The 11,808-nt window shown below is 52.1% G+C and overlaps 5 protein-coding genes across 5 annotated transcripts; 3 read left to right on the top strand and 2 right to left on the bottom strand.

The window, feature by feature from the left end:
- Positions 1-418: 418 nt before the first annotated feature.
- Positions 419-2,078, top strand: CC1G_07620 (CMGC/MAPK protein kinase; the record flags this gene model as incomplete). The annotated part of the gene is made up of 8 exons (XM_001832308.2): positions 419-630; positions 686-879; positions 944-1,004; positions 1,061-1,383; positions 1,438-1,698; positions 1,754-1,819; positions 1,877-1,937; positions 1,993-2,078. The coding sequence occupies exons 1-8, from the start codon at positions 528-530 to the stop codon at positions 2,076-2,078; spliced, it is 1,155 nt and encodes a 384-aa protein (XP_001832360.1). The 5' UTR covers positions 419-527.
- Positions 2,079-3,061: 983 nt separating this feature from the next.
- CC1G_07621 (RAN protein binding protein) lies at positions 3,062-4,794 on the bottom strand (the record flags this gene model as incomplete). The annotated part of the gene is made up of 3 exons (XM_001832309.1): positions 3,062-3,433; positions 3,486-4,394; positions 4,597-4,794. 3 exons carry the CDS (start codon positions 4,792-4,794, stop codon positions 3,062-3,064), a joined length of 1,479 nt encoding a protein of 492 aa, XP_001832361.1.
- A 468-nt stretch (positions 4,795-5,262) lies between these two features.
- On the top strand, positions 5,263-8,398 carry CC1G_07622 (heterokaryon incompatibility protein HET-C; the record flags this gene model as incomplete). Its single annotated transcript, XM_001832310.1, has 14 exons — positions 5,263-5,375; positions 5,433-5,475; positions 5,524-5,636; positions 5,687-5,750; positions 5,806-5,841; positions 5,892-6,038; positions 6,129-6,524; positions 6,585-6,867; positions 6,922-6,948; positions 7,017-7,201; positions 7,260-7,298; positions 7,349-7,396; positions 7,453-7,538; positions 7,597-8,398. The coding sequence occupies 14 exons, from the start codon at positions 5,263-5,265 to the stop codon at positions 8,396-8,398; spliced, it is 2,382 nt and encodes a 793-aa protein (XP_001832362.1).
- A 260-nt stretch (positions 8,399-8,658) lies between these two features.
- CC1G_07623 (hypothetical protein) lies at positions 8,659-9,568 on the bottom strand (the record flags this gene model as incomplete). Its single annotated transcript, XM_001832311.2, has 4 exons — positions 8,659-8,922; positions 8,980-9,074; positions 9,132-9,274; positions 9,447-9,568. The coding sequence occupies 4 exons, from the start codon at positions 9,566-9,568 to the stop codon at positions 8,659-8,661; spliced, it is 624 nt and encodes a 207-aa protein (XP_001832363.2).
- A 1,663-nt stretch (positions 9,569-11,231) lies between these two features.
- Positions 11,232-11,691, top strand: CC1G_15183 (hypothetical protein; the record flags this gene model as incomplete). Its single annotated transcript, XM_002910498.1, has 2 exons — positions 11,232-11,369; positions 11,635-11,691. 2 exons carry the CDS (start codon positions 11,232-11,234, stop codon positions 11,689-11,691), a joined length of 195 nt encoding a protein of 64 aa, XP_002910544.1.
- Between the last annotated feature and the right edge of the window lie 117 nt (positions 11,692-11,808).

An 11,808-nucleotide genomic window follows, 5' to 3' on the forward strand; every position in this document is an offset into this window, starting at 1 on the left:
AAGACTCCCAACTGACCTTGTCCTCGAAATACCTCTCGCGTTGTTTTCCAAATAAAGCGAGCGTTATAAGGACTCTACAAGGTCTTATATTCTCTCCTTGTAAAGAATAGGAAGGCACTCTAGAGCCATACCTTTTACTCGAGTTTCGAGCAAGATAGGAGCTGCCAGAGAATATTAGCGCCTGTGATCAATGGTTAAAATGATTTGTACTCGTAGCAACCAGGGCATTGTCATGACAATTGCAGTTTTGGCGTCAATTGTTCCGCAGAGAGATCGTGGGTTGGTCGAAGCATTTTGGAATTGGAACGGGCTGGATGGATTTCATGGGAGGGCCATTTTTTATTATAATAGGGAGAGGACACGGCCACCGGGGCTGTTGTTCTTCCAGATCAAGCGTTTCTTTATTACCGTAACATCAGTTCTATTGTCCGCCTCTCTTATAACCTCCCTTTCCACCGTTTCTCTCGTCTCTAAACCCCGTTTCTCATCGTTGAGGACGACGACAACGACGACGTAGCCCTGAAGAGATGTCGCAGCCAGGCCCCGCACAAGCGCAGGCGCAAGCCAAGAAGCACGGTCATGCAGCGTCGGTAGCACAGCCTGCCCCAAGGAAGGTTCGGTTCAACGTTGGTGAGACTTGACATGTTCTCTGTCGTCGAAGACCCCAGGCTCAGTCTTCCACCAGGCACACAGTACCAGGTCCTCGATGTCGTCGGCGAGGGTGCCTATGGCATCGTCTGCTCTGCTGTCCACCGTCCAAGCGGTCGCAAGGTCGCCATCAAGAAGATCGCGCCCTTCGAGCACTCCATGTTCTGTCTGCGAACCCTCCGCGAGCTCAAACTCCTCAAATTCCTTAGCGAGGCGGGTGTCAGCGAAAATGTACGTCGTGCTCGTCGTCGAGGGCGTTGTAGAACGAGGCTGAACTCGCAGCGCTCATCTGTAGATTATCTCTATCCTCGACATCATTAAACCGCCATCGCTAGAGGCGTTCAAGGAGGTCTACCGTGAGTCCTGCTCTCCCTTCCATCTCTTCCAACGCTCGCTGAGACGATTAGCGCAGTCATCCAGGAGCTGATGGAGACCGACATGCACCGAGTCATCCGGACCCAAGATCTTTCAGATGACCACGCCCAGTACTTCATCTATCAGACCCTGAGAGCCCTCAAAGCCCTTCACTCCGCCGATGTCATCCACCGCGACCTCAAGCCCTCAAACCTCCTCCTCAACGCGAATTGTGATCTCAAAGTCTGCGACTTTGGCCTCGCTCGATCAGTCAAGACCGCCGAGCCATCTGGCACCGAAACAGGTTTCATGACGGAATACGTTGCTACACGATGGTACCGTGCGCCTGAGATCATGTTGACCTTCAAACAATACACCAAGGTACGAATATAGCTGCGATTTGGATCGTGGCTAGTGATCTGACAACATCCATAGGCTATCGATGTCTGGTCGGTGGGATGTATCCTCGCGGAGATGTTGTCCGGAAAACCCCTCTTCCCAGGTAGGGATTACCACCACCAACTCACCCTCATTCTCGACGTCCTCGGCACACCCACCCTCGACGAGTTCTACGCCATCACCACCCGTCGTTCCCGCGACTACATCCGTGCCTTGCCTTTCCGGAAACGCAAGCCCTTCTCGCAGCTCTTCCCCAACGCCAACCCGCTTGCTGTGGACTTTTTGACGAGGACATTGGTCAGTTAGAGTCCCAATTTTCTGTGTCCCAGGTCGTTGACTGGCCCTCGTATAGACCTTCGATCCCAAGAAGCGTATCACTGTCGAGGACGCCTTGGCCCATCCATATCTCGAGGCATACGTAAGTTTCATCTTCTCTGGTCCATGCATCCTAGTCCTAAACTACAATTCTGCGTAGCACGATCCCGACGATGAACCCGTCGCACCCCCGCTCGACCCAGAGTTCTTCGAATTCGACTGTACGTCCCATATCCCAGACACATTTGATCCTGTTCTAACTTTGGGGCTCTGCAGTGCACAAAGACGACATCAGCCGTGAACAACTGAAAGAACTGTTGTATGAGGAGATCATGAGCTTCAAGCCTGCCCCTATCACATAAACTCCATCTTGCAAAACTTATCGGGTGGAATGATGTTGTTGTATTATCTTGTTTAAAAGGGAAAGGGAAAATGTCTTTTTTTTAATGTGTGCGTACCTTCTCTCTCACCTGCAAATGGATCGATGTGCTGACGTCCCAACAGAGTAATAATGACGAGCGATTTCGATCTTCTTACGTCTCTTCAATACCATAACCCTTGTTTTGTCCAATCGGTGTCCACTTTGCAATCAATCTCAATCCAATACCGGGGCGTGCCGCGTCACCTGAGTGTCTGGGAAACATGTTAATGGGTCACTAGGTCACTAGAATCACCCGGATCGCTAGAAGTTCATGCAAGTGGATGGGATTGCAAAAGGATAAGGATACACTGCAGACGGAACGGCAACTCGGACCGATGCTAAAGACAACATGGTAAAAGAACACACAACATGAACAGAAAACATCGGAGAGAAAAACAAGGGGCTCCAAAGTAGAAATGTACTTGCGAGTAAGAATGAAAAGAAGGGTGGTGGACAATGACAACACGACAACTTGTAAGCTGGCATAGGGGTGCATAGGTATGTTCATGCGAAACGGGAACAAGACATAAACAAAACCTAAACCAACGGCTGAGCGGATAGAGGGAGGTGGAGGGAGGGAACGGCGGGAGGTAAGTGGTGAGTGAGGGAATGGAGGTATGAGGGAGGGGAGGGAAAACGAGCGGGGCAAATCTCTAACCCGTTTCCACAACGGGGCAGAGAGAAGGGAAAAAGTCGGATTTGAAAAAACGTTCGATACCACAAACATAATAATTGTGACCAAAAACAACATCAAAGCGCAGAACGCGAAAGTGAAAGTGAATGATGACAATGCACAATGGGTGTCCCAAGAGGAAAGAAAACGACAACTGCGTTTTTTTTTCGACATTGACAATGGAAGAGGGTGGTGACACCTTCTCCAACTACCGAAACACGACAACTACGGCTTGCCCAAGGACCTAGTGCTTACTTGGCGGGACCACCACGTCCTCCGCCCCTAGGGCCGCCACGCCCTCCACGGAATCCACTTCCTCGTCCGTCAGCGTTTACAGGGGGTCCACCACGGCCGCGACCACCGGTCGCAGGAGGCCTGTCACCTCGATCCTTCTTGGTCTCGACGAAGATCCGTACATGCCCTTCAGCAGTCTCGATGTAAACACCACCCTCACCGCCCTGGTTCTGGTTCAAGCTGGCGATGATGGCGCGTTTGGCGGAGTCAACAGATTGGAATTCGAGGAAGGCGCAGGCTTTGGTGCGGACGATGTCAACCTCCTTGATTGGTCCGAAGCGGCTGAGGGTGTTCTTGAGGGCGGCGTCGGTGATGGGTTCAGTTACACCCTATACAATAAGGTCAGTTACTCGTCAACGTGAGTATGCGGGGCACACGCACCTTGATGAAGCAATGGGGAGTGGTGACGCTCTGAGCTGCGAGGAGGGCGGGGTGTTCGTGTCTGGGAGGGCCTCTGTTCTGGGGTTGGCCAGAGGGAGTCTGGGTACCGCTGCTCGGAGCGGGGCTGGCAGGCGTCTCAGTGATGCCTCGAGCCTCCTGCGCCACGGAGCCCCACTTCTTCGGGTTGGAAGCAGCGAGGGAAGCCCAGGTCTTGGGAGCAGGTGGAGCTGCGGGTTGAGCAGGAGGTGCGGGTGCTGGTTGGGCAGCGGGAGCGGGAGGAGCGGCGGAGGTGGAAGCGGCGGGTGGTGCAGCTGGGGGAGCGGGAGAAGGAGCGGCGGGCTGTTGCTGTTGTTGAGGGGCAGGAGTGGGTTCGCGCGATTTCTCGGCGACGGCGGGGGCGGCGGGCTTCTCTGCCTCGGCAGCAGGGACGCCATTGGATTGAGGAAGGTGGACAGTGGGAGCAGCGGCCGGTGGCTCGGCAACCGGGGCCGGGGTAGGTTCAGCGGCTTCCTTGGGAGGCTCGGGAGCAGCGGCAACGGGCTCGGGGGCGGGAGCTGGAGGTGGTGTGGGCTCACGAGGAGGTTCGTAGACAGGTTCGGCAGCGGCGGGAGCGGGCTCGGGGGCGGCAGCAGGAGCAGCCTCGGCCGCCTCGCCGGTTTCGCTCAACTCATCGCCCTCAACAGATTCCTCCTTCAAGAAACGGAAGATGTCGTTGAGGACAAAGTAGCCATTGGGCTGTTCGGCCAAGAAGAATGTTTGGACGAACTTGCGCCATGGCTCATTACGGTTGGACATCTCGCCGATGACCTGGATGATAATGCCGCCATTTGCAGAGGACTGGGCGTCGACCGAGTGGATGAAGACCTTGCAGTCCTGGAATCCAATCGAAGTGATCTTCTTGTGGATCTCCTGTAGGCAATCGTTTAGCGTTTATTCCAAAAAATTCCGCGATAAATGAGGGCGATTGTTTCCGAGCGCGGATGACGCAACACACATCGATGGGTGTTCTGGACGTTGAATGGCCAGCTCATCGATGAAAAATAGCGCGAGAAGGGTGTCGACGACGACCAGCGACGGTGCCGAGCACCAAATGAGCAAAATGCTGACTCACCTGTTGACCGAAGCAAGGCTTCACCTCTTCGCCCTCTGTGCCATGGATAAAAGTCGAAGTTTTGTTGTAGAAACAATGCAGACGATGGGGTTCCTTGTTGACAAAGGTGTAGTACTGAGGAACAAACTGCCATCCGACTTCTGAAGGAACGACATTTTGGTGGTGGGGGCCGTTGGAGGGAGCAGCTGAAGTTGTCATGTTGATAGTCCTAGATTTACAAAGGTGAGTCTACGCCTTTGAATTGATTCTATAAAATCTACTCACGAAAAGGATTAAAAAGAGTAGGAAAAGAGTTTAGAATACAGAAACCCGAAGGATTAGGGCCAGAGAGGCGATTCTGTGCAGTGTCGTGTGGGGAGAAGGGCAAACCAACAACAACCAGTCGCCGAATAAAAATTAATCCAAATCTCGGCATTCTCCGGCCGGCTGGGCGCTAATCCACCGTCTATTTCCCATCTTCTACCTGCTTTCCTGTCCTTTCTGCTGTATAAAACCCTCAGAAAGAGCTCCAGAGATTCAAGTCGTCATCGATCGCCCAACTCCTGAATTTTCTGTAATCAGATGGGTTTTTCGCTAGTTATTAGCGGCAGTGTACCGCTTTGGTGATGGGCTCATAAGGCACAGGGACAGGGGCACTGCATCATCCCTTGTCCACTAACCACCATCATGTCCAGGTCGTATTCATCGTCGACCTACTTTCTGCCAGCACTTTTATTCGTGCTGGTCTTTTGTCTGTCGCGCAATGGCGTCTACGCCTTTGGCGCCGGCAACATTCCTTCGTATGTGATATCGAGATCTGCAGGAGATCGGCCAGTCTGACGCAGCCGAGTGATTAGGTTTGCGTATATGGAGGGAAGGGCGTTTAGACATGGCGATATCGTGCGTGCCTCTATATTCTTTGATTTATAAATTCTGAACGTTTTGTAGGAAGACGTATTGGACGATTTGGCCAAAGGCGCTGCCGGCGGGTTCGCTCTGGCGAGCTTGATTGGCAAGGGCCGCAAGTTCAATGCTTTGGACAAGAAGCGTGTCTACTTTGGGTGTGTATACATATTCTGTTTATTGACAATCCTAACTTTGTATCTTCCAGCAACTGGCTGCGAGACTACAGTCAGGCGATCGACATTGCGACGCTCAAGAAGATGCCTCAGCAGGTGCGCTTGGCTTTGTCCTTGACGCCACCACTCGACCGTTGACGCGTGATTCTAGACTATTATCAATTTGCTTATGGTTCTTGGATTTATGGTACGCCGCCTCTGTCCTTTTCGATTGCTAGTTCTAACCTCGTCCTCAAGGCCCATGGATATGCTACCAATGAATTCGAGATCACCGAGGAGCGTCTCGGATGTTACCTTCCCGTCGAGCACATTGACAATCCAAAGGGCTATGGCGACGGAGAAGACCCTCGCCAATACCACCCAGGTCTCCGCCCCCCCATCGACGTACGTCTCCCATCCCCTCAACCCACACCCCAACGTCATCCATCCTAAATGGCATTACATACTAACGATCCGCGCCCTCCCAAAACACAGCCCCGTGAACTCGAGATTGATCCCCGAACCGGAATGAAGAACTACATCGCTAACGAGGACGGGCACTGGGACACCTCCAAAGCCTACGTCCGCCGCATCCTCGAGAATTGCATCCATCACGGTCGTCTCCACCGATCCCGCGGCCAGAAGCAGGACGAGTACGAGGCTTTCAGGCTCCTTGGCACTGCATTGCACACCCTCGAAGACTACTCTGCTCATTCCAATTTCTGCGAATTGGCTCTGGTTGGGATGGGCTACAATGAGGTATTTACTCATGTAGGCGATAATGTCAGGGTGCAGGCTCCCAACGGGAAATGGGTTGCCCCAATTGTGACCGGTACTTTCGGAAGTGATGATTTCTTCCACTCGCTGCTCGGAGGTGCCAGCGACTCACTCGTGAGCTTCTTCTGCATTTTCCATCATTATCCCTTCTCACCCGCTTCTGTACTGATGTAGAGTGAAGCATCCGTGAGCGACCTCAACCGCGAACTCGATAAAGCCCGCTCGAAAGCTCAAACCCAAACGCGCGGTCCCGGAGGACCACCTTGCGATCCCGCCGACGCCCTGCGCGACCTCTTCTTCGCCATTCCCGGTGGCGGAGGAAGTGAGATGTCCAGGGACCTTGATAACATCCAAAGAATCCGTGCAGGACCTGCAGCGGGTGGCAAGAATCCCGACGAAATGAGTCCCAAGGAGCTTCACGCTACCCTCTGGCAGGTTCTTCTGTTCAGAGATTCTGGTGAGTGTATCCCCCGTATGTCATTGGTCATAACATGACTGACGGGCGATTCAGTGATGAAGAAGATCTCCAAGACAATCGGTGAGTCCATTAACCTACCATTCGAGAATCACCGCACTGACCGCAGATCGAAAACTTCGCTCTTTCAGAGAAAATCCCGGGTCTGGGAAGCTTACTCGATAAGATCACAGACTCTATTTCCGTCTTCGTGTTCACCACTATCGAGCCCTTCTTGAAGCCCATCCTCAAGACTGCTACTGAAGGTCTGCACACTGTTTCTGCAGAAGTGGTCGACAAGCACGATCAATACGAAGTCTTCAACGATCCTCGTGCTGTACGTGTTCTCGCTTATCACATCGTAAGGGACTCGGTTGTGACTTAACATTTGCTAGTCGGATCCCACCCACTCGTTCTTGAGCAAAGACCACTTTGTAAGTACTCTGGTACTCAATTCGGACGATGGTACTGATTAAATTGATAGAACCTCATCCTCAACGAACCAGCTGGAAAGCTTGCCCAAGTCATCGTTGTAGGTAGCCCGCCATATCTTGTCGAGGTACTTTCTGATTTGGCGCCACTCCAAAGATCAACACCGTCCCCTTGATCATCAAAGCCTGGGACGACGCCAGCGTGAACGTGAACCAAACAATTGAAGAGGTCACTCAATGCCTGTAGGTCCATCCCTTACAGCCTTTGGTTCGAGCATCATCTCACCGTCTCTCACTTAAGCTTCCACCCCGACTTCCATAACCCCAATTCCAAGGTTCAGCGTGAGATGCTCCAATGCATGCGCGACTGGGTCGAGAAGCTCCCCAACAAACACCAAATCATCCAACGCCTCTCCAAACAATCCGTACGCAACCATGAGCACATTCGGGCTGCGGGGGACGGTGGCCCACCCGCTTCGCAGGGTTCCTTCGCCGAAGGCCAAGCACACCAGTTCCAGCAGACGTTGCAAGGATACGCGCAGAATATTCCTGGGTTCTCGGCTGCGCAGTCGATGTTTGGAAGCGCGCACGGGTATGCTAGGGATATGCCTGCACACGGGCATAGGCACGGACATGGCGGGCATTCACATGGCCCCCCTGCCTCCGGTGAAGCTGCTTCGTACTTCGGAGGAGGGGCGCCTAGCGCACCTCCCATGCCTGCCTCGCCTTCGACGTACGGTGCTCCCCCAGTGCCACCCTCTCCTTCGACCTACGGCCCACCCCATAGCAGCTTCGTAGAGCCCAACAGACCAGGATACTCTCCCTCGTATTCTTCCCCTCCTCCCAGCTTCCCAGGAGGAGGAGCTCCTTCGTTCCCAGGAGCCGCACCTGGATTCCCGAGCGGTCCTGGTGGGTCTCCACCGCCTTCTTTCCCTGGTGCTGCACCTGGGTTCCCCGGCGCTGCGCCTCGATTCCCTGATGCCGGAGGATACGACGGTGCACCCCCGTTCCCTGGGGGACCTCAAGGGTTCCCTTCTGCTGACTCTTATCAATCTGGGTATGGTCAGCCTCCCAGGTTCCCTGGTGGCCCCGGAGGGTGGTAAGTGAGCTTGATGCGTTGAAAAAGGCTTGGTGCACGAGAGAATGAAGGCAGAAGTTAATTCAACTGTATGTAATCCTTGTGTGTAAATGACTGCAGTGGTCTTGAATCACAAATAGAATTCCGGCCTAGTCGAAATTTCCCTTTCTATTTAATTTACTGCTGTGTCTCCGCCAGAAAAAACTGAATACCAACGCACAACAAACCCATGTCCCAAGCCTGATTTCAAACCCAAGTTTAGTAAAGAGTTCATGTATCTCGAACCTACAAGTACGATGCTGCCGTGAATTTCGACTCTTTGGCCTTTCCCTTGCTCCCGACTATTGGGGTCATTTCATACGCCTCTCCTACTTTTCCGGGCGCTCTATCCTGCCCTTCATTTTCCGTCGGCGCATCAGTTTCAGAATCGGAGAGTCCCAAATCTCCTTTCGTCGTAAAGTTCGACGTAAATTGTATGCTAGCGCCCGTCGAGGCATCGCTGGGAGATTTTCGTGCAGCTTTGTTGAGGTTGATCAAAATGCGGTATCCCTGTGAAATCGGGTTACACTGGGAATAGCAAAATTTAAAGCGGAGGAAAACACATACGCAGAATGAGAATGCGGCGTTCAGCCATCCGTACAGGATCCCAATGTATGCGTCCTCTGCTATCCCGTATAGGAAAGCTTCTGCTATCAATATGACTGTTGGATTGGCAAATGTCAGTCTATGAACAGAAGGTAGTTCGATGTAAGACTCACGAAAGAGGAGGGTAAAAGCCCAAGTATTGTCCCTCATGATGATGCTCATGATCGGAACGTCGCCCCATCCCTCCTTGATGGAAAGTACAAATTTCCAGGCGATGATACCGAAGAGGTAGGTTTGGAAGAGGATCGGGACGCCACTGGGGTAAGTAAAGTTAACACCAATACAGCATTACGACTGAAGACAGACTGCCGCCTTCCAATGGTTCCCAGAATGAAGAAGGAACAGAAGAGTACCAGACGGAAGATATACATCGAGGTAACGGGTATGATGAAGCCGGCTTAGTGGATACGATCGGAATGCAGACTCACGCGGCAATAAGAAAGGTAATTGGGGCGTCAGTTACCCCGCAATGCTCATCGTACGTGAGCTCCGGGACAGCCAAACCCATGCCCACACTCGTCATGACCAGCTCAGCGAGGTAGAGGGCCATAGTGAGATATTTGATGGGACGGTTAGAGGGGTATAAAGCGAACACTGCGAAGGGAAAAAAGGAAAAAGTGCGTCAGAGCCGGAGGCGATTACAAAGGCAGTGGGTGGGGTGACTTGTGCAAACCTACCTCGCAAGAGTAAGATGTAGTCGGCGCCAGCGATGATGAGGATGGTCGCAACGGCCTGGTAAGCGTTCCAGATATAACAATCATGGCTCGAGTAAAAAACGTTCGGTGTCCCGTAGAACTGGATGGAGCTGCGTGGCCTCGTTAGCGAAAGGTTTGGCAGGCACAGGAGTCAAGGGGCCTTGGACTGGGAGAGCACTCACAAAAGAAAAAGGATCGGGAAGTAACGAATGAAGAGGAAAGCCAGTTTTGTCCGATTCAGCGGAATCCTAGACGAAGGATTCCTAAATTAACCGCCGTTTCTGTGCAACATGCCCTTGGAACTGGAAGATGGCTTACGGCCAGATGTAGGTAACCTGCGCAGAAGTCAGTATAATGGACACCTCGATTCATGGGGAAAGCGCACCTCATCCCCATAGGTCAAAATCACGTCGTATACCAGAAAATACAGAGCAGATACTAAATGCAAACGCGTGGGCGACCAGTAAATCATCTGAACGATTCAGAGTCAACATCCATGACATTCGGGCGCACCTGTAGAGTAGGTTACAACTTGCATTCCGTGTAGGTTTTCCAAATCATGTCGCCTCGACAGACTGTGATTGCCGCCCGCATGATCTTCAACTTGACTGTCTATGAATCCGGTCCTGGAACGAGCACATGCCGCCCCCAAATGATGGTTATGATTCTCGTATGCCGAATGTGCTATGTAACGAATCAATTCACCAGGTGGAGTTCGCCATAGGTATCCTTCATGGATTTTCCGCGCCTGAAGCCGTTTGGTCAAGAGAAAGGTCGGATTCGGGCCATGTTGAGATGAATGTAAGAAGACGATGTGGAGGCTAACGGCACCGGTAACGGTAACGTGTTTTGTGAACACAAAAGCGTCAGATCAAACCTTCAACATGTCGTCTGAACGCAGGCCAGCAATGGCTACGCATCCAGATACGTGCGTATTTGACAGTACGTCGAAGTGTTTGGGAACATGTACCGGGAAGCTCAAGACGAATAGAGACTGTAGTAAGACTCGAGGAAGGAAGCTCTGCAGGATGCTAGCAGCAACGCGCACCATGTCCAATGAATGCCGAGGTGCCGGTGTCCGGATCAAATACCTTGTGATCCAAGTACGGCGACTTCCAAGTAGTGTTGTTGCGAGGTGAGGTGGAGGTACCTCAAGGTGATTGGTGGCGTTAAGTACCTCAAGTTACCTCGTTGGACCTTGAGGTCCATTCCCACGAATACCTATTTCTATACTGGGGATGAGAAAATCAAAAGTTGCAATGAACACGAACAACGCTCGCGGTAAGAGCAAGTTTCTTAACTATTCAAAGGTGTTTGTCTATCCAGAAGGTCATTAGTATGAAATGAAGGGTATTCCGCAGTTTGTCGGCCATATCCCAAGGTCTCGAGCTGCCCCAAGCACCTGTTCACGTTGAATTGGGAATTCGGTATTAGAGGTCGGGAAGCACAGCACTCTTGCATATCCTTGAAGTCATAAGGTAGTAAAATGAGAATAGCAAGTGAAGTATAGCAAGTTTAATGCACTCTGCATCGACAAGCGCTCGCGCTCGCTGCCACATCACCGTCCCGGAGATTCCGTTACAGGGATGGGAAAACACATCAAGGCCACCTCAAGGGACCTTGAGAACGCCACCATCACAAATACGGGACCTCAAGGTAACTCCGCCTTGAGGGACCTCCACCTCGCAACAACACTACTTCCAAGCAAAGTGCTTCAACAGGGGCTAAACCCGTTAGAAACCCCATAACCTTGAAGGTCAGGCCAAGAGTAGGGTGAACTTCAATTTCACAACGCCAGCTATATTGCATTGCTCCAACTGGATAAGAAAAAACGCCGGTCGACGGTCTTTGACGTAAAGTACATCGCCAGAAGGCAGAATTGACTAATTTCCACCAGTCCAGCTACACATAGATTTTTCAGAAGTTGGCCAACATAGGACTGACAGGAACTCACACGTCTGGCCCTGGGATAGGGTAAGGCTAGAAGGGAAAATACTAAGTCATAATGTTATTGCTCCGGTTCGCTGGAAACTCACCCCAAAGTCTGCAGAAAATCGATTCGCTCAGTTCTTGTATCCGACGGGCTTCCATCATC

The sequence above is a fragment of the Coprinopsis cinerea genome (assembly GCF_000182895.1).
Source record: "Coprinopsis cinerea okayama7#130 chromosome 9 map unlocalized cont3.9, whole genome shotgun sequence".
NCBI lineage: Eukaryota > Fungi > Basidiomycota > Agaricomycetes > Agaricales > Psathyrellaceae > Coprinopsis > Coprinopsis cinerea.